General features: G+C 39.7%; 1 protein-coding gene across 1 annotated transcript in view; it reads left to right on the top strand.

Annotated features, from left to right (window-relative positions):
- Nucleotides 1-27,101, top strand: part of LOC126187296 (PHD finger protein rhinoceros) — a 246,764-nt gene that overhangs the window by 107,751 nt on the left and 111,912 nt on the right. The window contains exons 11-12 of the mRNA XM_049928284.1: nt 8,363-8,483; nt 12,251-12,376. Of these exons, the coding sequence (XP_049784241.1) occupies nt 8,363-8,483; nt 12,251-12,376 (247 nt within the window). The remainder of the gene's footprint in view (nt 1-8,362; nt 8,484-12,250; nt 12,377-27,101) is intronic.

Raw genomic sequence — 27,101 nt, 5'->3', positions numbered from 1 at the left:
CTGCCATACCCAGCATATACTCCTCATCTCACTTCAGATTAATGTACATGTAACTGTAATGCTGCATTCTGCCAAAAAGTGCTATGCTAATAAATGTTAATAAAAAGTGAGTGAAGCAGTGAAATTATCTCATAAAGTTCTCATACTTAACCCTTGTTCACTATCTTCAGGATTTTCTGGATGATTTATTCTGAAAAGACCAACAGTATATCTCCAGTTTCAAAGATTTTACACACTAACTTAAATAACTGTTTATCCTCCAATGATTTCAGATATTCTGGTGGAATGGACTCTATCTCTTTTGCCTTCTCGGTTTGCAAACCTTCATAAGCTCTGTCAAACTCTGACTCTAAAACTGAATCTTTGACATCTTCTAAATTGACACCCATTTCTTCTTGCATCAAGTCAGGAAACAGTTTGTTCCCGCCATAGGAAACCTCAATGCACATTTTCCCCTGTTATCTTGCCTGCAGTCATTTTGCTTTATCTTCCCTGTGCTTCCTATTGATTTCATTGCTAAAGAGCTCTAGACAGTCAATAACCTCAAGCAGTCTAGTGCTGACTTCAATAATTTTGTGGTCCAGAATGTTGGAGGATAGAGATGTTGTTGTGATCATTCCTGTGCTTTGTTGCAAGCGGAAATGTCTAATTATTTGATACATTACAGTACAGAATTCTCATACACTTACAGAAATGATTCCACTAAGCCTCGTGTTTAGCCAAAATAAAAAAGTAACACTATGTGTCAGTGAGCCAATCCTATGCCTTTAACAATTGCTGTATGACTTTTTTGGGTAAAACTCAGGTTGCATTTTTTATAGTGTATCTGTACTATACTAGCTGTACCAAGCACCTGTTGCAGTGCCACAGGAAAAAAAAGAAAGTGTTTCGTTTTATAATCTGTTTATTGACTTGCTTTTGGATACATGATGTTTTTGGTTTTTCCATCTGGTGCATACAAAAATAAGGTAGACAATTTCCAGTGCATGAGAAAGCCATGTACAATTGTCCATGTGAGAAACATGGATTTTCCAACTTTACTCCACAGGGTTGTAATGATTGTCATTGTGTCTTGTTGATGGTCATTGCAAATGCGAGTCACACCAGAAGTTGCAAGCATTTGAACTGAAATGGAATATCTGTTGGAATCATTGGGATGTGATTGGAAACATTTAAATTTTCTATTTGTTTGTTCTTAATAGCAGATCTCGAAAGGTTCTGGACTGATTGATTGGAAATTTGGACACAGAGCATTGTAATACACCCATGGTCTTATATAACAACGAACACAATCAGTTATTGAAAAAATTATTTAATTGTATCTAAAAAGAAAGATGATGAGGCTTACCAAACAAAAGCGCTGGCAGGTCGATAGACACACAAACAAACACAAACATACACACAAAATTCAAGCTTTCGCAACAAACGGTTGCTTCGTCAGGAAAGAGGGAACGAGAGGGAAAGACGAAAGGATGTGGGTTTTAAGGGAGAAGGTAAGGAGTCATTCCAATCCCGGGAGCGGAAAGACTTAACTTAGGGGGAAAAGGACAGGTATACACTCGCACACACACACATATCCATTCGCATATACACAGACACAAGCAGACATTTGTAAAGGCAAAGAGTTTGGGCAGAGATGTCAGTCGGGACAGAAGTACAGAGGCAAAGATGATGTTGAAAGACAGGTGAGGTATGAGCGGCAATGTCGCTTATGCTCTTTGATCCTGGTGTTAATGGATCGTCCAGTCATTCCAACATAAACTTTGTGCAAGGTATACGGTATATTGGGGCAGGTGGAGAAATCGGCCGTGGCAGAGCACGCACTGAATGAGACCGACCACGTAACAAAATTCGCCGACACGGAAGTTCTGTCTGTAGAGAAGCACTATCACACGCGCTTGTTCAGAGAAGCTGTAGAAATCCAAAAACACGCGAACAGTTTCAACAAGAAAGAGGAAAGCCTTAAGGTAAACGGATCCTGGTTTTCCGTACTGCAGCGAACGACCGTCGCAGGTAGCAAGAGGAGAAACGCACCGGAAATGACCGCGGAGAAGCCCTCGGACGTTGGCGCGCCAGGTACATATAGCCTGCGGCCGCGAGCTCACCTCCAGTTCACCACCGGCAATGGAGGGTGAAGCTTTGACAATGCCAGCACTCGTGCTGGCGAAACGTCAGAAAAATCATTAGATGAACGTCGGCCGAAGAACCCGAGACAGAAGCCAATAGGCAGTTTGTCAACAAGTGGCCACGAAAGCCTTAACAATTTTGTACATAGAAGACTGTTATGATTGGCAGGCTTTCCAAGCCAGTAGCTCCTCCTTCAGGCAGAAGGGTTGAAGGGGAAGGAAGAAACATGAAGGAAAATGATTGTAGATGTCTAGGAAAAGGGGCATATTTTGGGAAAGTCACCAAGATCTGCGGGTTAGGGGAGACTTACCATACGGGATGAGAAGAAAAGACTGATTGTTGGGGACTTCATCGGAAAAGATTTGAAAACCTGAGAGCTTAAAGGTGGAAGACAGGGTAATATGAAAGACAGAGATTGCTACTAAAACATTGTGCACAAGCTGAGTGCATTGTACATAACAGACATGGGAGGGGGCAGTGAAAAATAGACAGGAAAGACAATGAAAGATATAGAAAACTAAAACGGAGTGAAGCAAAGAGTAGTTACAGTGCAGAAAATCTGAGACGGAAGAAGTTAATGCACATTAAGGACAGGTGGGTGGTGAGAATCAAGGACATGTTGTAATTCTAATTCCCACCTGCAGAGTTCTGAGAAACTGGTTTCTGCGGGAAGAGTCCAGATGGCACATCTGGTGAAACAGCACTGAGGTCACAAATGTCATGTTGTAGAGCATGCACTGCAACAGGATATTGCGAGTTGCCAGTATAGACCCTCTGCCTGGGCCCATTCATCCTAATTGATAATTTGGTGGTAGTCATGTCGATGTAGAAGGCTGAACATTGTTTACGTAATAACTGGTATATGACGTTTTGTTTTGTAGTTGGCTCTCCCTGTGATAGTATATGTTTTATATAGTTTTTTTTAAATACGTTTGCAAAATTTGTTGTGAATGGCTTTAGTAGTAAAGAAGTAATAAAACAAAATGTAGTTTCTCAAGCTTCTCAATGTTTATGACATCATATCTCCTGAACCATGTGTCATACAGTGATATAAATTTGCCAGCACATTTAATGGTATATGTGGATGCTGTGTGTAAAATATGTTGTGAATAGAGTTAGTAGTGACAGAATAATAACTTAAAATCTCATGCCTGATTTTTTTACGGTATGTACAGCAAAAATGTAGTAAGTGATAACCTTTTTCCCTTTCGCCATTTTGTGGGAGGGTGTCAGTGAGAAAAATTTTGAAATTATAAATTATGTAAATTTTGCAGCTGGATGCTATGTGCTCTCATTCTCAAACAGTGTATGCATAAATGAGGAAATTTTCTTCTTACAACAAATATGAGTGGATAACCATCAATTCTCTGGGATATGATAACTTTTTATATGTCACCTTTATAAAATTTGTGGCAGGACATATCTCAAAATGACCAACTCAGTTGTATAAAAAAATGTCGATTTTGCTCTCTTGCATCACAGATGTGTGGTTTTGGAATCCCAACTCGCCCTTCAGTTCTCAACTTAATGGAGCTCCCTTCATGTCGTTCTTGTGCTGACAGGATTTGCAAGTGCAACATTTAGTTTTGCAGTGACTTTTGCAGCTGTCATTTTCTCCAATGACCATCTGTCATGATCACTCAACACACAATTTCATCTGTGCTCTGTCTGAGCAGATAATGTTTTTCTGCTTTCCCTGTATGCAATATAAATGTTTGATGTGGTGCCTCTTGAAATACCAAATACTTTGGCTATCTGGGTTGTAGAAGTATCCACCATACAAGCACCCACAATTTGCCCACCTTTGAATACAGTTAGCTCCAGCATAATACATTCACAACTTTACTGTTTTGACCATGTTGACACTTACAACATACTAAGGGCATTGCACAGGTGTTGTTTGTAGTCAAATACAATATCACTATCTGTGAGCTTAGTTACCACTGTATTTATGTTCAAGAATGCATTTCTGGCAATGTTTCCATATTTTTGTCCAGCCCCTGTACTTCGTTACTTCCTTAACATCCTGACTATCATGTGGCCACCAGAGAGCCTCACGCAATTACTAGGCGTGTAGCAGTCAGTGTGTCAGATCACAGAATGATCTTTCAATTAGTACATTGTTTTGGTTTCGACTGTATCTTTTTTTCTAATGACCTCACTGCAGAAATAGTCATATCAAAAAAGAAAGCAAAGACCAAATCTAAACATTGTAGTTAATTCTGAATTTTTTGCAAGTAGCAACTTCTGTTTTGGAACCTGCTAATGCAACATAGTAGTTGTCCAACAATTGCAATTAGTAATGGGCACTAAATTGTCCAAAAATAACAACAACCCAATGAACAAACTGTATAGATAATTGAAGGCAACAGATACTTGCAAAATTTTCAAGTTGAAGGGCTGAATGAAGAATAAAGTTGGTAATAATGACAAAGAAAAAGTTATGACAAAGTATCAGATGGATAGCAGAGTGGAAAAAGCAAGTTAGGGAAGTTATATGCACATAGTTAAAAATAGAACAAATCGAACAACTAAAAAAGAGAACGATATGTAGTCTAAAAGTAACAGTGTTGGAAAAATTAGCAAGTAAAGGGACAGAGAAACCTGTAAAAAAAGTTTTAAACTGCCTATTTCTCTACACTAATTTTCAGATTGGCTCCTAGTTATTAATTTCAGTTCATAAGCTTGAAGAAATGATTCAGTGGAGAATAGAACTCATATCCTGTAGCTTCTTTTACTTTCTTTCCCTTGCCTTTTTCTCATTTCTTTTATAAAGCATGATTAGGGGACCTATTTTTGGAGCTTTTTGACTGGACTGTTTGGTTTTTCATGAACTTCAACAGTTTTCTGACCTTTTGTGGGTTGATAGCCACATGATACACATGTGACAACACCACAGATAGGATGAGCAAGCCATTTAACATAGAGGTAGAACTGAAAATAACTCTGTTTGCATGTCAGGAGAAGATTTTCAGCACTTTTGAAATGCATTGAAAAGTTTTGTGTTTTGCTCGTTATAGTACAGAATAAGGACACTGTAAACTGGCAGCCGTCTGCATGCGTAAACAAACTGGAATTACTGTAACCAGATAGATGAGTAGCAGTGCGGGGAAATAAGACCCGCATCCCTCTCGCAGGGTGGCAGCCTACCTCCAGGTTCTGCATCTCTGTTAAAGTACAACTGACGCATGGTCACAGGGATCACGGATCCCTTCTGGTGTTGTGAGGGTCTTAAGGAAGCTCCTTGGTGAACCAGGATTAGTTTTCACTCATTTCAAAATAAGAAAATCAAATGATGATCAATTCACAACACAAAGCATTAGGTAATGGCTACAGTGCAGTTACGTCAGTAACAATTGACAGAGTTGTAAATGAGATAGTTCAAACCTGACCTCTACACCAGTACTTGGCTCAACCAGAGTTCAAAACATCCATTCCTTAAAACTGCCACATTAAATATGTTGACATTATACCAATTTTTGAACTTCAGGTAGCAGACAAACATATGTGTTTCATTATTCTAAGACATTAACTTCCATGACTGAGTGCTGTGTAACATTATATGGCATGTATTTTATACAGACCATTTAACTGCCCACAATTGGCATTGTGCTACAGCATGAGACCCACTGATATTTTGTTGCACTTTTTTTAAAAAACATTATCTTTCCAAATTGGGCTTCACTAGGTGATGTGCAATAGCCGAAAACTGGTTACATTTATGTATATTTATATGCAGTAAATAAAACTACTTGAAACTATCTCTGATAATATGGTTCATCTTAGTAGAATTTACTATAAAATGGCACCTATTAGATAATTTCACATTTTTGCAGTTTGAGGCAAAATTTGCAAAAATGCAAAATGTCTTATCCTACTAGAGAAGAATGTTTTAATAAATGTTGCCAAATGTCCATTCCTTTTAAGCTTGTCACATGGCATTAATGACAAAAGTACATCAGTTGTTCATTAATTAACATTATATCCATACTCTGATTCCAATATTTATAAAAAATTATGTAGATTGAGGAAAATTTGTTGAGTGTGTACACTCCTCGTGTTATCCTTTAAACCTGTCTCAGTGAGGGGCATAGTTCTCCACCCTTCCTGATGTGTTTCCATAAGTCTTCTTGAAATCACACACGGCTTCCATGGTACATAGTTTTTGTCGTGCCCTATGTCACTTCTTGGCAAACGTCATAATTAGGATTCAACATGAGTAAATACCAATCCAGAATTTTCATATTCTGCGATCAGTTATATTTGCACCTATAATATTTTCTGCAGTTTGAAGACATAACTTCTACAGTTTTGATAGCACATTTCTGTTACTATTATCCAATGTGTAAAAGAACGTAATAGATGTAGTATCTGCTCAGAATTTTACTCCTGTGTTATCACTTGTCAATATGTAAAACATTATTTGATTTTAAGTGTTTTACAGCAGTAAATATGTTGGAATTCTTAAGTCCAACAGGTGCCCATTTTTATGGGAATTTAAACTGGGAAAAGCACATTTTGGAATTCCTAAAACAACCTAGTTTGGCCACATTTTTACTTTACAACCATTATAAATCTTTGGAGGAGACAAATCAGGAAGTTGACATATTTTGCATATTTTCAATAAATAATGTCATGTGAAATATGAAAGAAAGTGTTTATAGCCCAGAAAAGGTTTGTAAGAATAATATGTGGTGATCACCAGAGGTTATGTGGTAGATGACAACTGTTTTGTTGTGAGTAATCCACCATGGTTCAAAATCCACAGTGATTTACATAATTTTTTTACAATAGCAAATGAAAAAATGGTACTCATTACTTCATATTGACTGCTCCTTCTGTACCTTAGAAGTATCTATATTATTGTAATTTGTGAAAGGTGGCGGATAGAAATTACTAATTCACATTTGTGTAATTAAAAAAAAAAACATGTAAATTGCCATCTTTACAAATTAATTTGTGATATGAGTGTAAAATGACTAATTCCACATCATTACGATTTATTGTGCAAATGATCCATCAAACATGAAACTGAATAACTAACTGTTATGTGCAGAAATTGATTCCTCTGTCCTTTGTTAACAGTGATGAAAGTTTCACCATTGACAAGTATTAACTGTAATGTATGGAATTACAATGAACCCCGGACCATTAGCTGATTGCAGGCATTGATAAATGTCAACGGGGACTGTTGAAAATGTCCAAAAGAACAGATACCATCTTCGTATAGATAAGGCTTATCGCTCAATGATCTTCTTCAGTGCGGATGCACTCACTTTGCTCTCTTACGGGAATCGATAGATTGACTGCCTCGAGTAATGAGTATAGTGGGCAGAGATACTACAAATGTAGTGTGTGGACAATAAGTTGGAAATGTGGGTCTCACGAGGAGTGTGCCAGAGGTAAGTCCCTGCAGTCGCACTACCCTCTCTGGCCTCTATGGCTCAGTCGGATAGAGTGTCTACGATGTAAGCAGGAGATCCCGGGTTTGAGTCCTGGTCAGGGCACACATTTTCAACTGTCCCCATTGATATTTATCAACGCCTGTAAGCAGCTAATGGTCTGGGTTTCATTGTAAATTCATTCTTCGAGAGCTGCAAGATCACCAATGGTATCTGTTCTTTCAGACATGTCTGAAAGAACAGATACCATCTCCGTAATGTATGGATGTTCTATAAAAGCTAGCAGATAGTAGCTTCCATTTGCATAGGTGTAAATTAACACAAATATAACAGCTCATTCCATTGACAAACCATCAAGCAGTCGGAGAATGAAAACAGTTAATCCCTGCATTGTAATTAATATCAAAAAGTTGAATTAGGAACTATAATTGAAGGTCATGAATCAACTGCTTGTAAAAAGAAGATTTGTGTCATCAATCTGTGATATAAAATAACTTTTAAGCAGTAGAAAGACCGTAGGGTGTCTAAAAATTAAATGACAAGTAAAATAACAACTAAATCAGTACTACCTTTTCTTTTTTGTTGTTCTTCTATTTCATCTTCTTTTCCCTCTTCTTTACCTATCTTTTCTCTGCACTTTGTCTACTTTTGCACTAACCACATGCCCCCTCTCTTCCCATCCCTCTTTCTGCACAAGGGATAAATTTAAGTGTGTGCTATCTCATAAACACAGGCTAAAGTGTAATTGTATTTGCAACACATTTAAATAACTTTGAATACTTTTATTGTTACTCTGTAAACACTAATTGCTATTCTTTTTTTTTCTTTTCCAGACTACAAGAAATTGAAGCTGAATTTGACAAACATGTCAGTATAAAAGACATTACATCCCATATGGAAGTTGATGCTGAAGGAATTCAGTTTATTTATAACTACTGGATCTTAAAGCGAAAGGTATTCATTTTACTTTTGGTAAAGAAACAAAAACATTCTAAAGCCAGAAAGTTATCTGTGTATGATGGAAAGACAATTTTTGATGCAATAATCTATGTATGTAAATACAAAACAGCACTGGTTACAGTATATTTATTTATTCATGTCGGGGTTTGATTGACTACAGTCGGTATCAAGTGACAAATGTCTCCAATGTTTACAGAGTAAATGTTACGTACCGTTTGCCGTGATGTTTACTCTGTGGATGTTACATGCCTGAATCATTTGATAATGACTGTAATTAATTGAAACCAGTGGTGAGTAAATGAGTTCTGTGAAATTATGTCCTTTCATGTTGCTTTGGCTATGCACAGTGGTTTCCAAACCTGATACGATTGTAGACTGATAATGGAAGAAATCTAAATTAAAACTGCATGCAGGACCGGGACTCATATCCAAAACCTTGCCTTTCACAGGCAGTGCTTTTACCTCTGGGCTTTATGGATATGTGCTTAGTTTCTCTAAATTTTCCAAGGTAAATGGCAGGATGGTTGCCACAAAAAGGCTAAAGCTGATCTCTTTTCCCTACCTTACCCATTCTGAGTCTGTACCTCATATCAAATAACGTAAAATTTTTGTTTCAGCTGGCTTCTTGTTGACCTTTCCCTGTCTTTCTTTCTGCGACCTGTCTAATGTACGAGGTTCTTCCCTTCCTTTTTCATTCTTTGCATTAATTCAACATCCAAAGCATTCCACATTCAAAATAAATTCTAACAGAATTTTTAAGTATTATTTGTATATTTGATTCAGAAACATATATCATTGAGAAGATGATCCGTTTTCATTTATACTAACTGTTTATGTTTAATTAATTACGTGGCCATGAAATGAAATTGTACTTGTGCATAAGTAACTAACATTGTATCTCCTATACATAAATAATTTTATTTAATAGGTATAGTTGTCAAGGAATATTTTCTTTTCTTTGTGTCTTTAACTTTCTGTTAAACCTCACGTTACTTGAAATGATACATATTGATCTTTACAACACTGTATTATTATACTGTGTTGTTGTGGGTGCATCATCACTTTTTTTTCCAGCTGACTACTCTTGCCGCCCATTTTAAGCTATGGATGTTGTTCAATGCTTTCCTCAGTGAGTAGATACAATCCCTGTAGTGTGATCATGGAAAAACTGCTGCAGTAACTGCATTATTTGATTTGATATTCCAACACCAAATGACTTTAGATGTAAGAATAACGAAAGGCATAGCTTACCAAATCTTCTGACCAAGGTGGCTGTTCCATCAATGTTTATGTTGAATCCCTCAGTTTCCCTATTGTCAACTCATTTCTGTGAGCAGGTGCACTATCCTGGAGAAAGATTTTTTTTTTTTTTTAATGATATCATTTTCTTTACATTCTCGGTGTGATGCCACGTTTTTTATCCATTTAGTCCAGAAGATTTGTTTAATGTTTATCTGTTTTGTTTTGTCCTTCTCCAATAAGAATAAGCCCTTTTTGTGTAACAGAAAACTCTGCCTACAACCTTTCTGTTGGAAGGAATGGGCTTCACCTTGTAACTATCTGGCAAATTAAAACTGTGTACTGGAACAATGGGCAATTTAAAGGTGCCAGGAAGTTTCAGTGTATTGTACACACTATTACTGTAACATTAATTGTGACATTACCTTTTATTGTGCAGGACTACTAGATATAACCACTGTTTTGATGGCTATTTCGTTTTGCATAAAATCAAGGATCATGTCATGTTCACAATAACAAGTATGGCACAAAATCAGTTAGGTTCTCTCGTGTATTTTTGTGAAATTCATCTGTCTTGTACAAAACTACAACATACTTAATTTATGATGTAAAATATACTACATTCTTCCATGTGAAGTATCTGTGAAGCCAGTAGGGTAATAGAAAGTCATTAGTGAAATATAAAAAATGGAAGGGATAAACAATACATCTTATAGTTGAGGCGATAGGTGGGAAAGGATGAAGGGATACAAGAGGCTGTTAACGGGAGTGAGAGTTTGGGAAAGTTTGCAGGTGACTGGGAGGGAGAGGCAGTAGGGGATAAGAATTTGGCACCAGTGAGCTTTTTCTGGCTTCAGGTGAGGGAGCCGTGCACAGCACACACTGATATGGAGGAATTGATTAGTAGTGTGTGAGAGAACAGAGAAGAGAATGGCTGTAAAAAGCAGGTGGGAATGTAGGATGAGTGAGATTGGGGTTGTGAGAAAGGGGTAGAGGTGGATGTGAGACAGATGCTAGCTAAGATGAGGCCAGGAGGTTTATGATATCAGTAAGATGTGTTGCGAGGGCAATTAATGGCTGAATATTTCATGTAGTTGAGGCAGGTCGAAGGATGTTGATGACATTGAAGTTCAGCATATTGTGCTCAGGATCATGTTCTGCCACTGGGTGATGATCTCGGATATTGGCCACAGTTTGACCTTGGAAAGCTGGTTGGTGGTCTTGCCTACATAAAATGATGTGCAGAAGTGACATCTGAGCTGATATATGGTATGACTGCATTTCCAGATTGCCCTGCCTCTGATAGGATAAGATAGGATTTGTCTGTGACGGTACTGGAGTAGGGATGTGCTGGTTGTGTACATCAAACAGATCTTGCTCTTGGACTTCCACAGGCTCATGTAGCAAGGGTTTAGTGGTAGGTGAGGTGGATGGATTACAATATGAAGTGCTATGTTTGGAGTTGTAAGACATTGGGAGAGATAGTGTTGGCTAGCAGCATTGTCAAGGACAGGGGGACATAATACCCTCATCAATGCTGGTGAATTTTTGTTGCCAAATTATACAAAACAGGGTTTTATGGTAGCACAGTATTCCTGTTTATCTATTTGAACAAAATGCATACAAAATGACTACTTTTGAACACCATGTAATTAAACTATTTCACAGATTGCGTTGACGCAATGGATTGATGTTACTGCAAAATATGTACTAACTTAACAAAAACAAGATTTAATTGGTATCAAACAATGGGAAGTCCGGGATGGAATATATCTGTTATGAAAAGGATAGTCACTACTCACCATATAGTGGAGATGCCGAGTTACAGATCGACACAAGACACAACAGAAAGACTGTTGGAAACTGAGCTTTTGGCCAGGAAGGCCTTTGTTGAAAATAGACAAAACACACACACACACACACACACACACACACACACACACACACACACGGAAGTGCACCTCATCAGATATGACCACAGCCTCTGGCAGCTGACGCCATCTCTGCTATATTGTTTAATTAGTATCATTATCACTGAGGCAGGCCGAGAAATTTCGTTGTGCCCTTGCGTTTTCCTCCTCCTCCTCCTCCTCCTCCTTCTTATGTTCAACTTGTGGCTTGTAGTTATATGGCAGTGACCCATAGAATCCATAGTAATAACTGTCGTTGCAAACTGGTTTCCATTATTTTTCATTTTGGGATTTCATTTGTATTTGCTTCTAATGCTATTAAGACTATGACTTTCATATTAATGGTTGTTTATAGGGAGTATATCACAATGAAAAAGTCAATGGACTATAAAATTGTTCCCATAACTTTTTATTTGAATTCCATGTTTGATTTTAATATCATTAATGCTTACGCAGCATTTCATTAAATTTAGTACCAGTTATTTGCCTTTTAGTGTATGTTTAATATATTTAGACTATATCTGCTAATCACGTAAGTATGGTGCTGTAAGTAGATTTCTAATATTTTATGTTGGTGATAGTTACTTTATTTGAATTCTTCTTTATGAACAGGCTGCATTCAATAAACCTCTCCTTCCACCTAAGTCTGAAGATGTTGACATATTATCACGGCAACAGGAGCAGGCAGACTTGGAAAAGATGAAGATGTTTGTGCAACTTCGGCAAGATCTCGAAAGGGTATGTTGCATTCATTGCACAGCTAATATACATCACACATTTGTACTGTAATTGTAGTGTACTATGTGGTGGTTTAGGCCTTAAGTGAGGACTGAAGTATTTGCCTTGATATGAACATGTCTGCCTGTTAGTGAATTACGTTCATTAACTTTTATATTAACTGTACACAGAACTACTGGGAATGAGACAATGTCACCTCAATATATGGTAGCAGATTTAAGACTAAGTTCAAAATGTGATGTTGAATGGCTTGATGATATTAATCTGTTACTGAAATGTAAAATATCAACAGGTATGTAGGTGACAGAAAATCTCTGTATTGCCATGAACATTGTCAAAAACTTTCTCTAAACACACAAATGCTGTAAACGGAAAATTCCTCCTTTTTTCCTGTGTTATCTTGCCGTAGGGTCAATATTGTCTTATGTGTCTGTACATTTCTCTGGAACCCAAACTGTTGTTCGCTAAGGTTAGTTTCTACCAGTCTTTCCACTCACCTGTTAATAGTTCATATTAGTATCTTGCAACTGTGCATATTATTTGGTAAGAAAAGATTTTGTGGAAAAGAGCAATATGTTAACATCTAATATAACTTTAAGTGTTAGAGACTCTTTTCAGAGTGCATTTGTCTGGAATGTAGGCATGAAAAGAAATAAAATTTGGATTATAAACACTACTGACAAAAAGAGAATTGACATTTGAAATCTGTATCTACATTTACATTCTGCAAGCCACCATATGGTGCGCAGTGGAGGGTACCCTGTACCACTACTATTCATTTCCTTTCCTATTCCATTCGCAAATATAGCAAGGAAAAAACAATTGTCTAAATGCCTCCGTGAGAGGCCTAATTTGTCGTATCTTATCTTCATGGTCCTTACACACAATGTATGTTGGTGGCAGTAAAATTGTTTCTCAGTCAGCTTCAAATGCTGGTTCTCTAAATTTTCTCAATAGTGTTTCTCGAAAAGAACATCGCCTTGCCTTCAGGAATTCCTATTTGAGTGTCCGAAGTATCTCCGTAACACTTACGTGTCATTCGAACCTGCTGGCAGCACGCCTCTGAATTGTTTCAATGTCTTCCTTCAACCAGATATTGTCCACATCCCAAACACTGGAGCAGTACTCAAAAATATTGTGCATGTACTACATGCAGTGTCCTGTACAGATGAACCGCTCTTTCCTAATATTCTCCCAAGTAAACTGAAGTTAACTATTTGCCTTCACAACCACATTTCTCACATGCTTGCTCCATTTCATAGCACTTTACAACATTACAACCAGATATTTAAACGACTTGGTTGTGTCAGGCAGGTCACTAGTAATACTGTATCCGAAAATTACAGGTTTGTTCCGCCTACTCATCTGCATTAACTTACATTTTTCCACATTTAGAGCTAGCTGCCATTCATCACACCAACTGGAAACTTTGTCTAAGTCATCTTGTATCTTCCTGCAGTCACTCAACTTCGACACCTTACCATACACCCAGCATCATCAGCAAATAACTGCGAATTGCTGTCCACCCTCTCTGCCAAATCATTTATGTATGTAGAAAGGGATGGCTAGAGGACAAATGTAAGGATGTAGAGGCTTGTCTCACCAGGGGTAAGATAGATACTGCCTACAGGAAAATTAGAGAGACCTTTGGAGAAAAGAGAACCACTTGTATGAAATCAAGAGCTCAGATGGAAAACCAGTTCTAAGCAAAGAAGGGAAAGCAGAAAGGTGGAAGGACTACATAGAGGGTCTATACAAGGGCGATGTACTTGAGGACAATATTATGGAAATGGAAGAGGATGTAGATGAAGATGAAATGGGAGATATGATACTGCGTGAAGAGTTTGACAGAGCACTGAGAGACCTGAGTCGAAACAAGGCCCCAGGAGTAGACAACATTCCATTAGAACTACTGACAGCCTCGGGAGAGCCAGTCCTGACAAAACTCTACCATCTGGTGAGCAAGATATATGAGACAGGCGAAATACCCTCAGACTTCAAGAAGATTATAATAATTCCAATCCCAAAGAAAGCAGGTGTTGAAAGATGTGAAAATTACCGAACTATCAGTTTAATAAGTCACGGCTGCAAAATACTAACATGAATTCTTTACAGACGAATGGAAAAACTAGTATAAGCCGACCTTGGGGAAGATCAGTTTGGATTCCGTAGAAATGTTGGAACACGTGAGGCAATACTGACCCTACGACTTATCTTAGAAGCTAGATTAAGGAAAGGCAAACCTATGTTTCTAGCATTTGTAGACTTAGAGAAAACTTTAGACAATGTTGACTGGAATACTCTCTTTCAAATTCTGAAGGTGGCAGGGGTAAAATACAGGGAGCGAAAGGCTATTTACAATTTGTACAGAAAGCAGATGGCAGTTATAAAAGTCGAGGGACATGAAAGGGAAGCAGTGATTGGGAAGGGAGTGAGACAGGGTTGTAGCCTCTCCCCAATGTTATTCAATCTGTATATTGAGCAAGCAGTGAAGGAAACAAAAGAAAAATTCGGAGTTGCTATTAAAATCAATGGAGAAGAAATAAAAACTTTGAGGTTTGCCGATGACATTGTAATTCTGTCAGAGACATCAAAGGACTTGGAAGAGCAGTTGAACGGAATGGATAGTGTCTTGAAAAGAGGATATAAGATGAACATCAACAAAAGTATAACGAGGATAATGGAATGTAATCGAATTAAGTCGGGTGATGCTGAGGTAATTAGATTAGAAAATGAGACACTTAAAGTAGTAATGGAGTTTTGCTATTTGGGGAGCAAAATAACTGATGATGGTCAATGTAGAGAGGATATAAAATGTAGACTGGCAATGGGAAGGAAAGCGTTTCTGAAGAAGAGAAATTTGTTAATATCAAGTATAGATTTAAATGTCAGGAAGTCGTTTCTGGAAGTATTTGTATGGAGTGTAGCCATGTGTGGAAGTGAAATATGGACGATAAATAGTTTGGACAAGAAGAGAATAGAAGCTTTTGAAATGTGGTGCTACAGAAGAATGCTGAAGATTAGATGGGTAGATCACATAACTAATGAGGAGGTATTGAATAGGATTGGGGAGAAGAGAAATTTGTGGCACAACTTGACTAGTAGAAGGGATAGGTTGGTAGGACATGTTCTGAGGCATCAAGGGATCAGCAATTTAGTATTGGAGGGCAGCGTGGAGGGTAAAAATCATAGAGGGAGACCAAGAGATGAATACACTAAGCAGATTCAGAAGGATGTAGGCTGCAGTAATTACTGGGAGATGAAGAAGCTTGCACAGGATAGAGTAGCATGGAGAGCTGCATCAAACCAGTCTCAGGACTGAAGACCACAACAACAACAACATGTAGAAAACAACAGTGGTTCTGTCACCGTTCCCTAGGGCACTCCTGATGACACCCTTGTCTCTGATAAACACTCGCTGTCGAGGATAACACACTGGGTTCTATTATTTGAGGAGTCTTCGAGCCACTCGGATATCTGTGAACTTATTTCATATGTTGGTACCTTCATTAACAGCCTGGATTGGTACCTTCATTAACAGCCTGGATTGGGGCACCATGTCATATGCTTTCCAGAAATCTACAAATATGGAATCTGCCTATTGCCCTTCATCCGTAGTTTGCAGTGTATCGTGATAAAAGGGCAAGCTGAGTTTTACATGAGAGATGTTTTCTTAAACTGTGCTGATTTGTGACCAGCTTCTCAGTCTGAAGAAAGTTCATTATATTCAAACAGAGAATATGTTCAAGGATCCTGCAGCAAACTGAAGTTAATGATATTGGTCTGTAATATTGCATGTCTGCTCTTTTACCCTTCTTATATACTGGTCTCATCTGTGCTTTATTCCATTCGCTTGGGACTTTGTGCTGGGCGAGAGATTCATGCTAAACCTAGGCTAGGTAAGGGGCCAGTGCCATACTGTACTCTTTGTAAAACCAAATTGGGATTCCATCCGGACCTCGTGATTTATTTGCCTTCAGGTCTTCCAATTATTTCTCTATGCCAGGGATGCTTATTACTATGTCGCCCATAAGGGAGTATGTCGATGTTCAAATGGCAGTATGTTTGTATGATTCTCCTGTGTGAATGATTTCATGAACGTGAGATATAAAACTTCAGCTTTTGTTTTGCAGTCTTCAGCCGCCACATCTGACAGGTGAACAAGGGACTGAATGAAAGCCTTAGACCAGTTAAGCAATTTTATATAAGACCAGTATTTTCTCAGGTTCTCTACCAAAACTTTTACTAAGGTGTGTCTGTGGTAGTTGTATGCTTTGCGCATAGATCTTTTCGCAGGCAAGTGAATCTCTACTAACCTTTATTTTTGTCATTGTGCATTCCCTTTTGAACCGAGAGTGCAACAGCCTCCGGTTCCTCAGCATCTTCTGAATTTTGTTATTAAATCGTGGTAGATCTTTTCCATCCTTCATCCACTTACTAGACACACAACTCTCCAGACCACAATTTACAATCTGCTTAAACTTTGTCCATAATTCCTCTACATTCAATTTACAGGAACTAAGTGGTGTCAGTTCACTGTTTAAGTGAGATGCTAACAACTGCTTATCTACACTATCTAGTAGAAACACTCTCCTAGCTGTCTTGTTCTGATTTATTAATTGTCACACTTATAGTTGCTATAATATGACATCATGATCGCTAATCCCGTTTCTATACTGACATTGTTGATAAGGTCTGGCCTACTTGTAGCTATGAGGCCCAAGATATTTCCATTGCATGTAAGCTGCCCAGTTATCTGCTGAAGGCAGTTTTCAGAAAATGTATTCAAAAGTATTTTGCTTGACTATTTATCTGTACCCCCAGCAATGAATCCATTGACATGCCAGTACTATAGAACAATGCTGAAGATTAGATGGTTAGATTATGAAGCAATTTATACCACAACCTGAATGAAAAACAGTACACATTCTGAGGTATCAAGGAGTAGTTTCCTTGTTACTGGAGGGAAGTGCAGGGGTTAAAAATGGCAGATGGAGACCAAGATTAAACTGTAGTAAGAAGGGTCATGTGGATGTAGGATGCTAACATTACTTGTCCACAAAGCCACCACCCAAATTCCTACATTTGTTGTACCTGGCTACCAGCTTCTTTATCCCTTCATCATTGAATGGTGTTGCCTGGTGCTTTAGCGAGATATTAACAGCATCCTTAAGCTCATCATTGGTTGTGAAGTTATGATTAGCAGACAGACCTTCGTCTTGGGGAAGAGGTGAAATTCACTTGGAAGTCTGAGTTTTTCTTTCGTTCGATTCGCATTACGGGGTTGTGCATTGTCGTGAAGGGAAATGATTCCTTTGATAATCATCCTGCACCATGTTTTGGATTGACTTTTGGATTTTTATAAGTGTCTCACAATAAACCTGAGATGTCACAGTACTCTCATGTGTTACTCTCATGGAATCCGTTGCCAAAATTCCTCTGCAATATCAAAAAACATAAGCCATTATTTTATGGTTTGACCATATCTATTTTAATTTTTTAGTTTTATTGGGTTACTGAGTGTGCATCCACTGTTTGGACTGTTTCTTTGTTTTAGCATTCATATACTGCACCTATATCATTTTTCCAGTCATGATTCTGTTCAGAAACTCATCCCCCTCTTCAGTGCTGAATGGCTGTCAGACAGCCCATTCTTTCAGTTTTGTGAACATTGGTTAGACATTTGGTACTTGTCATTCACAAGACATAGTAACCTAACCTCTCTGTGACAAAGAAGGCTGTCCTTGAAATTGAAGGCACATCTTCAGAAAGTTCAAAAATTGTGAACTAATGTCTCATAAGTTTGATTTTGCCAATATGTTGCACAACTTCATCAGTCTCGTCTGAAAGTCTTCCTTGATCACTTTTATCATGCACATCTGTACACCGAACTTGAATTTCCTGCACCATCCTTCACTGCACCATCACTCATAACTCCATCCCCGTACTCGCGATGCAGTCAATGATGAATCTTGGGGGCATTGACTCGTGTGTAGGAAGTGAATGACAAAGCATACCACACAACTGATGGAGACACAGTAACGCCATGCATTTCAGTCGCTTGCTTTTTACAAGTTGATGACTGCAAAACAAAGCTGACTGGCTCAACGTGACCTTCATAGTCTTCTTTTCCACCATGCAAGCGCCGTGAAGCTCCAAGCATTTATTTTATTTTTGATACTCAAGCAGAGATTAATATATGACTACCCATTGAACAGTGAGCCGTGTATATGAATTTGATGGGAATTTAAGAGATTGTATTAAAAAAAGTCACATCATATACCATGTTACTGGGTGCAAAACTTCTCTGGGTCTGGACTATGTACTTATGTGATTTAGTAGAGAATCACACAACCAACAGTTGCACCACCATCACAATTAATGCAAGGTGGCCAAAATGTATTGCAGTTTGCAGTCTTATATTGGAGATTGGCATTAATTCAGAGCTAGCTTATAAATTAATTCCGCATATTCTCCTTGTAGTAACCAAGTATTACCCACAACTGATGCAAGTCACACAAATATGGTCTTATTCATAACTTCCGAACAATAATGAAAAAGCCTCTCGGGACTCCACAAGAGACAGAACAACTGATGTGCCAATGTGCAAACCGGTAGCTTCTGGTGCCGAGTGGAGCACAACCAATCATAGTGGTTCATCACCACCCCATCGGTCATACAGATGTCACAAAGGCAGCATCCCTGGCTACGGACAACAGTGGCCAGTATCCATTGGAGCTATTGACCAAATCCTTGCGCCGACATGGCAAACCCAGCACAATGTGGCTGGACGAACGTGACTACAGCTGGTGAGGCGCAGGCTGCAGAAGGTGGGAGAGTGTGCGTGGCTGCCAGCATGAAACATGTCAGTCAGGCTCTGCTCCCCCATAGGTATGAAGCGAAATGGAGAAGAGCGTCATCCAGCAAAGAATCTACAACAAACTTTTTCATTTTGGACTTGAATGCACACAATAGTCAATTGTGCCTTGCTATTTGATTGAAGGTGGAATGGTGGAGCTGAAATGTGATGAATGCTGTGATGGGAACAAAACAATTGCTTTGTGTGAGAGATGAACTGGAGTCCATTATTGGAAACTAAATTACAAGGTTACCCCTCGATAGAAAAATCCCTCAAATGGATATTTATTATGGCCTCAGCTGATGTCAAGAAACAATGGAGAATATAAGGAAACCACGAAAATGCACCCATTACCAAGAGTCAATAGGAATTTCAAGAATGAACCTGCAAAGTCATGGCTGGTGTGGAGCGGGCTAGGGGGGACAAAGGTGTCATGGGAGCTGCCTGTTGTCAGGCTCACTGCTCACAAACTGCGATGAAACAGACAATTCCTCCATCACTCTCAGGCCAAAAAACATGTCTCCCCAGCTAACAGTTTAGTGCACGAAATTCTCCAATGGCACTGGCAGCAAAACACTATCAAAAACAGAGAGCTGATAAGAAAAATGGTTACGGAATGGGTCCAAAGCCTGACTTGGTGGTTTCTCTGGCCAGCCCTGTTGAACAAACCTAACCACCCGGTTGAGAACTGGGTCAGCCGTAATGGGAGTTGCTATTTGTGAGCTTGTTGTTGGGAAACTTTCTACCGTGGCCTGTGTTTCAATATAAAGATGGAAGCAAAGCAATTCTTCACAATCAATGTTGGGACCAGGACCCACAGGAAGATGGAACAATGTGTGTCCACATTGGCTTTTTTAGATGTGCCTTGAAACTGGATTTCAAAATTGTAGCGAGACAAAAACAGTGCCCAGAGTTGTAGGTGGTGCTGCCTTGTTGGGCATGAAAATGTGAGGATTAAACAAGGAAACCAAGGTCTTATGACCAGTAATAAGGTGAAACTTGGAAGTAAAAAAAAAAAAAGAAAATTAAATTTCTGGAGAGCATAGACTATGACAAGAGTCCCTCTTTCCACCTGAGTATCAGAGTGCTAGGACCACGTTGAGGCCGTACTGTGAAGTGTCGTTGCCAAAAACTATGTGCTGGTCTGGAGAGAACATAGCTAAACAAGGGGCCAAAAGTAGTTTGGATTTCAACATTTGAAAAGCATTTTCGAAATCCAGGCTCCAGCAAAAAAGGTACATTTTTGCATATCAAGACATGCAACGGGTGGGCTAATATGGCCAACCCCAGTAGGAATTTATGCTAGTAGGCTATCTTCCCCTAGGAAAATCTTAAGCTCTTTCGTGGACATGGACCGAGGTGTCGACATAACAGTGGAGATGTGTTCTGGCAGAGGATGAACCCCAACCTGCAAGATTTCAGACCCCAAATAAACAACAGATGGTTGAAAAAACTGAGATTTCATGAGATTATGCTGTAAAATAGTGGACTGTAAGACAAGAAACAAAGTGCACAAATTTTTCAAGCGACCAGCCTTGGAGGAGCCCCTGACAACAGATAATTAATGCAACACGGGCCAGTCACAGTCAGTTGCTCTAAAAATTGTTGGAAAATAGCAGGGGCATTAGCCATAGCTAAAGGAAGGCGCAAATATTGATCGGAACCAAAAGTAGTACTCAAAATCAGAACTCACCGAGACTCTTCATCTACAGGGACGTGCAGATATGCTACAGACGAATCAGTTTTAGAAAGGTACTGGCCACCCGATATGCCACCAGTTCCTCATGGAGTGAGAGAGGGTGCATATCCACAATTAAATGCATGGTGACAGTTGTACTGAAGTTGCCACAGTGACGAAGTTTTCCCAGTGGTGTCCAGTTCTGCTTTCACCTGATCTTTCAGAGTGACATGAACAGGATGTGCATGACAAAAATGAGGCCGAGCCATGGATTTCAAAGAAATATGAGCAGAAAAATTTGTTGCACATTCTGTACCTTCTGAAAACAAGTCCAAACACTCCTCACAAAGTGTTTCAAATTGAGAAAATGGTACCTGATTGAACGTAAAGTGAACTGCTCCAGTGATAGAAAATCCAAATGCCTGAAATGCATCCATCCGAAACAAGTTCTCAACCCAGGCATCAGCAACCATCAAAAATGTAATGGAACAAACAACTGACTTGTAAGAGACAGCAGCCTAAAGTCACATACATTTGAGAATTCGGTATCACTGCAGCACCTTTGTTGACTTGTTGTCAAAGCACTTGGTGTAAAACAATTAACTTGATAAACAAGTTGAGAGAAGTCAAAAGCACTGGAGCCACACAGTTCACTTTCACATTCATATCCTGAGCAATCTTTGGTGAATAACACACGGAAGGTGATGTGGTCTTTCTTCTGGCAAGCAGTACAATTAGTCCAGCATTTATGGTATGCCTGACATTCGTGCTGGACAAAACAGAAAGGCAAGACAGAAACAGAGAATGCTGACACTGTTGCTGTGGCAATCACGGCTGCTTGGCTCAATCTTGGTCAGCTCATCTCTGGACTCACATGTTCACCAATGCCACTTCCTCATGCAGGCTGTCTGTTTTCCTAGTGGGCACATCTTGAGACCACTGCCACATTACCTCATGCTTCAGTTTGGTCACCCACTTCCTGAGAAGCTTCAAAAGATTATGCTGTTTGCAAAACTTCTGCAAACAGGGAGGTTTTCACAGAGTAAAGCCTTCTTGCCCACTTCCTTGTCCAGAGCTAAACAGATAATTGCATTGCACTTTATAGAGTCTGCTTAAGAGCCACTATGGCCATCAGCCACAAATAGACACTTGTGGCTAAGGCTGTGAAGTTCAGCTGCCCAGGCCATGTATGACTGGTTACGTTTCTTGCAGTATCAGTAGAATTACTCACACTGCTGTGACGTGTGTTCGTTTGTGATACTAGTTGGACAATAAACTGCATGTGTGATCAAAAGTAAGAGCCATTGGTTCATGTAAAGGAGCAAGCTGACACAGTAATTGATACACCTTAGGTGGAATCTATGAGAGGAAGAAAGCTTTGCACAAAGTCGAGCTTGTCAACCCAAGAGCAAAAAAGTGCTCTCTCAGTCTTTTTTTGTAAGCTTCCCAATCCTCCTCTGAATCATCATACAGAGGAAAAGGGGGTGGATAGACCAGTGAAACAAGTCCCTGTCACAGCCAAAGTAAGCTGTTCAGTCAGGGCCAGTTGCACAGTGTCCATAATGAATAAATCTGATGAAACGGTACTTAAAGATTACACTCGCGGAAACCATCCCGTCCTTGTCACTGATTGTATAGTAACCAAGTAATACACAAACTGACTGAAGTCACACAAATATCGCTTTATTCATAACTTCTGAACAATAACGGGAAAGCCGCTCGAGGCTCTATACGACACAGTACAACTGATGTGCACGATACAAGCTAGAGTAGTATGGAAAGACAATTAGCTCTGTTCCGCACATATGTACATAGGTGCGAATTGCCACAGACAGCATGGCGGAGACCGCGTCACATGCACGCCTTCCACAGGCGGCCTCCAGTGACCAGCCTGCACTGATACAGTTCATGGCTGATTCAAGTGCACGCGCACACACACACACACACACACACACACACACACACACACACACACACACACACACACACACACACACACACACACACACACTAGTAGCAGGATACAGCACTCCTAGAAACAGATCAAGACATTTTGCTGGCTATAATGAATGCCACATCATGCAGGCTTTTAGTATCCACATGTTTCGTGCATGAAAGAAAACCAATGTGTTGCCTCACCAGATGTAAAACAAGTTGATGTAGGATGATAATGATGCAGTACAGGACCATCAAAGATTGCCTACTCATACTCATTCCCTATCTGACCACTTCCCATATCATAAAGGAATATTCAGCTCCAGTTTGCCAGCCCTTAACGTTGTTAGTCTGTTTCCTCTTCCCCTCAGCACCATTAAATGTCAGTCATTGCACTGGCGTAGCTCCAAAATAGAATTTGTATGGGGTTGTTCCTTTTTGTGACACAATTTTGTCAGCTGATGACATGCATGATTTTTTTTACATGTACATTGAATGATATAACATTGCCTTGTGTGATCAAAATGTTAGGCATACATAGTAATAGCATGGTTTAACAATTGGGCCTTGTTAGCCTCATGGTGACTTGTAATTCCCTTTGTTCATACTCCGTCTTCTCGTGATAGTTTCATGTGACAGTTCCGTGACATGTTCATATCACACACATTACCACCACTGTTCTACATCTACATCTACATCCATACTCTGCAAGCCACCTGATGGTGTGTGGCGGAGGGTACCTTGAGTACCTCTATCGATTTTCCCTTCTATTCCAGTCTCGTATTGTTCGTGGAAAGAAGGATTGTCGGTATGCCTCTGTGTGGGCTCTAATCTCTCTGATTTTATCCTCATGGTCTCTTCGCGAGATATACGTAGGAGGGAGCAATATACTGCTTGACTCTTCGGTGAAGGTATGTTCTCGAAACTTTGACAAAAGCCCGTACCGAGCTACTGAGCGTCTCTCCTGCAGAGTCTTCCACTGGAGTTTATCTATCATCTCCGTAACGCTTTCGCGATTACTAAATGATCCTGTAACGAAACGCGCTGCTCTCTGTTGGATCTTCTCTATAAACAGTCAAGAGATTTGGAAAACGGCAATGTGGACACCCCCAGCAGCAACTGTGTGCCAAATCCGATATCTGGTCGAGGGCTGCAAGATTCAGTATGATGAAGTGACAATTCGGGGATAGCTCACAAACGCGCAGCTGCCGCCTTCTTAGCTCAGTGGTAGAGCACTGGTCTCGTAAACCAGGGGTCGTAAGCAGTGGGCGAACAAGCGTACTGTAACCTACTTCCTTTGTTTTCGGATTGCATTTCCTTAGGATTCTTCCAATGAATCTCAGTCTGGCATCTGCTTTACCGACGATCAACATTATATGATCATTCCATTTTAAATCACTCCTAATGCGTACTCCCAGATAATTTATGGTATTAACTGCTTCCAGTTGCTGACCTGCTATTTTGTAGCTAAATGATAAAGGATCTATCTTTTGTGTATTCACAGCACATTACACTTGTCTACATTGAGATTCAATTGCCATTCCCTGCACCATGCGTCAATTCGCTGCAGATCCTCCTGCATTTCAGTACAATTTTCCGTTGTTACAACCTCTCGATACACCACAGCATCATCTGCAAAAAGCCTCAGTGAACTTCCGATGTCATCCACCAGGTCATTTATGTATATTGTGAATAGCAACGGTCCTATGACACTCCCCTGCGGCACACCTGAAATCACTCTTACTTCGGAAGACTTCTCTCCATTGAGAATGACATGCTGCGTCCTGTTATCTAGGAACTTCTCAATCCAATCACACAATTGGTCTGATAGTCCGTATGCTCTTACTTTGTTCATTAAACGAGTGTGGGGAACTGTATCGAACGCCTTGCGGAAGTCAAGAAACATGGCATCTACCTGGGAACCCGTGTCTATGGCCCTCTGAGTCTCGTGGACGAATAGTGCGAGCTGGGTTTCACATGACCGTCTTTTTCGAAACCCATGCTGATTCCTACAAAGTAGATTTCTAGTCTCCAGAAAAGTCATTATACTCGAACACAATATGTGTTCCAAAATTCTACAACTGATCGACGTTAGAGATATAGGTCTATAGTTCTGCACATCTGTTCGACATCCCTTCTTGAAAACAGGGATGACCTGTGCCCTTTTCACCGAGCGAGGTGGCGCAGTGGTTAGACACTGGACTCGCGTTCGGGAGGACGAAGGTTCAATCCCGCGTCCGGCCATCCTGATTTAGGTTTTCCGTGATTTCCCTAAATCATTACAGGCAAATGCCGGGATGGTTCCTCTGAAAGGGCACGGCCGACTTCCTTCCCTAATCCGATTAGACCGATGACCACGTTGTCTGGTCTCCTTCCCCAAAAACAACAACTGTGCCCTTTTCCAATCCTTTGGAACGCTACGCTCTTCTAGAGACCTACGGTACACCGCTGCAAGAAGGGGGGCAAGTTCCTTCGCGTACTCTGTGTAAAATTGAACTGGTATCCCATCAGATCCAGAGGCCTTTCCTCTTTTGAGCGATTTTAATTGTTTCTCTATCCCTCTGTCGTCTATTTCGATATCTACCATTTTGTCATCTGTGCGACAATCTAGAGAAGGAACTACAGTGCAATCTTCCTCTGTGAAACAACTTTGGAAAAAGACATTTAGTATTTCGGCCTTTAGTCTGTCATCCTCTGTTTCAGTACCATTTTGGTCACAGAGTGTCTGGATATTTTGTTTTGATCCACCTACCGCTTTGACATAAGACTAAAATTTCTTAGGATTTTCTGCCAAGTCAGTACATAGAACTTTACTTTCGAATTCATTGAACGCTTCTCGCATAGCCCTCCTCACACTACATTTCGCTTCGCGTAATTTTTGTTTGTCTGCAAGGCTTTGGCTATGTTTATGTTTGCTGTGAAGTTCCCTTTGCTTCTGCAGCAGTTTTCTAATTCAGTTGTTGTACCACGGTGGCTCTTTTCCATCTCTTACGATCTTGCTTGGCACATACTCATCTAACGCATTATGTACGACGGTTTTGAACTTTGTCCACTGATCCGCAACACTATCTGTACTTGAGACAAAACTTTTGTGTTGAGCCAACAGGTACTCTGAAATCTGCTTTTTGTCACTTTTTCTAAACAGAAAAATCTTCCTACCCTTTTTAATATTCCTATTTACGGCTGAAATCATCGATGCCGTAACCGCTTTATGATCGCTGATTCCCTGTTCTGCGTTAACTTTTTCAAATAGTTCGGGTCTGTTTGTCACCAGAAGGTCTAATATGTTATCGCCACGAGTCGGTTCTCTGTTTAACTGCTCAAGGTAGTTTTCAGATAAAGCACTTTAAAAAATTTCACTGGATTCTTTGTCCCTGCCACCCGTTATGAACGTCTGAGTCTCCCAGTCTATATCCGGCAAATTAAAATCTCCACCCAGAACTATAACATGGTGGGGAAATCTACTCGAAATATTTTCCACTGTTATGTCTGACAAAGTGAGGTGGCACAGTTGTAAGGCACTATTCGTGCATTTAGGAAGACGATGGTTCAAATCCCCACCCAGCCATCCTGATTTAGTTCTATCGTGGTTTCTCCAGACTGCATAAGATGAATGCTGGGATGGTTTCTTTCAAAAGGGCTTCACAAATTTCCATCTCTATTATTCCTTAATTCAAACTTATGCTCTCTAATACCTACTGGCATGTCAATATGTATAAAGTAGTTTCCCTCTCATTGATGCTTCTGTCTGCTTACAGTTTCTTTTTAGAGAAAGTAATTGTTACAAAAGACAGAGGAAAAGCATGCCAAATGTTGAAAAGCAACTGAGTCAGTTGAAAACAAATAAGGCACTAGTTCAGTTTTATAAAGAGTATTGTTTGGCACTGGCCTTTTCTTACTGCACATTTCAAAGAATATCTCACACAGCGAAGAGTCCTAAGCAGCTGGAAAAATCATAGGTTATTCCTGCATGTAAGAAGAGAAAATAGTGAATGCGCAAAATTATAGAACAATACATAAAATAAGAAAAAAAGCAACCACTCACTTATAGCATACTGATGTGTGGCACATAGACACACTTGACAGAAAACCATTTTCACTAGCTTTCAAGCTCTAGCTCATTTTCTAGTAGAAAGTACACACATTCACACACACAGACACCCAAATGCACGCTACTGAGGCAACACTGATTATTAATTAGGGTGGTGGAGATGCAGAGGGAGACAGGAAAGTGAGAGAAAGGGGACGAGGGG

The sequence above is a fragment of the Schistocerca cancellata genome, chromosome 5 (genome assembly GCF_023864275.1).
Source record: "Schistocerca cancellata isolate TAMUIC-IGC-003103 chromosome 5, iqSchCanc2.1, whole genome shotgun sequence".
Taxonomy (NCBI): Eukaryota; Metazoa; Arthropoda; class Insecta; order Orthoptera; family Acrididae; genus Schistocerca; species Schistocerca cancellata.
This window is presented reverse-complemented; position numbering and strand designations above follow the sequence as displayed.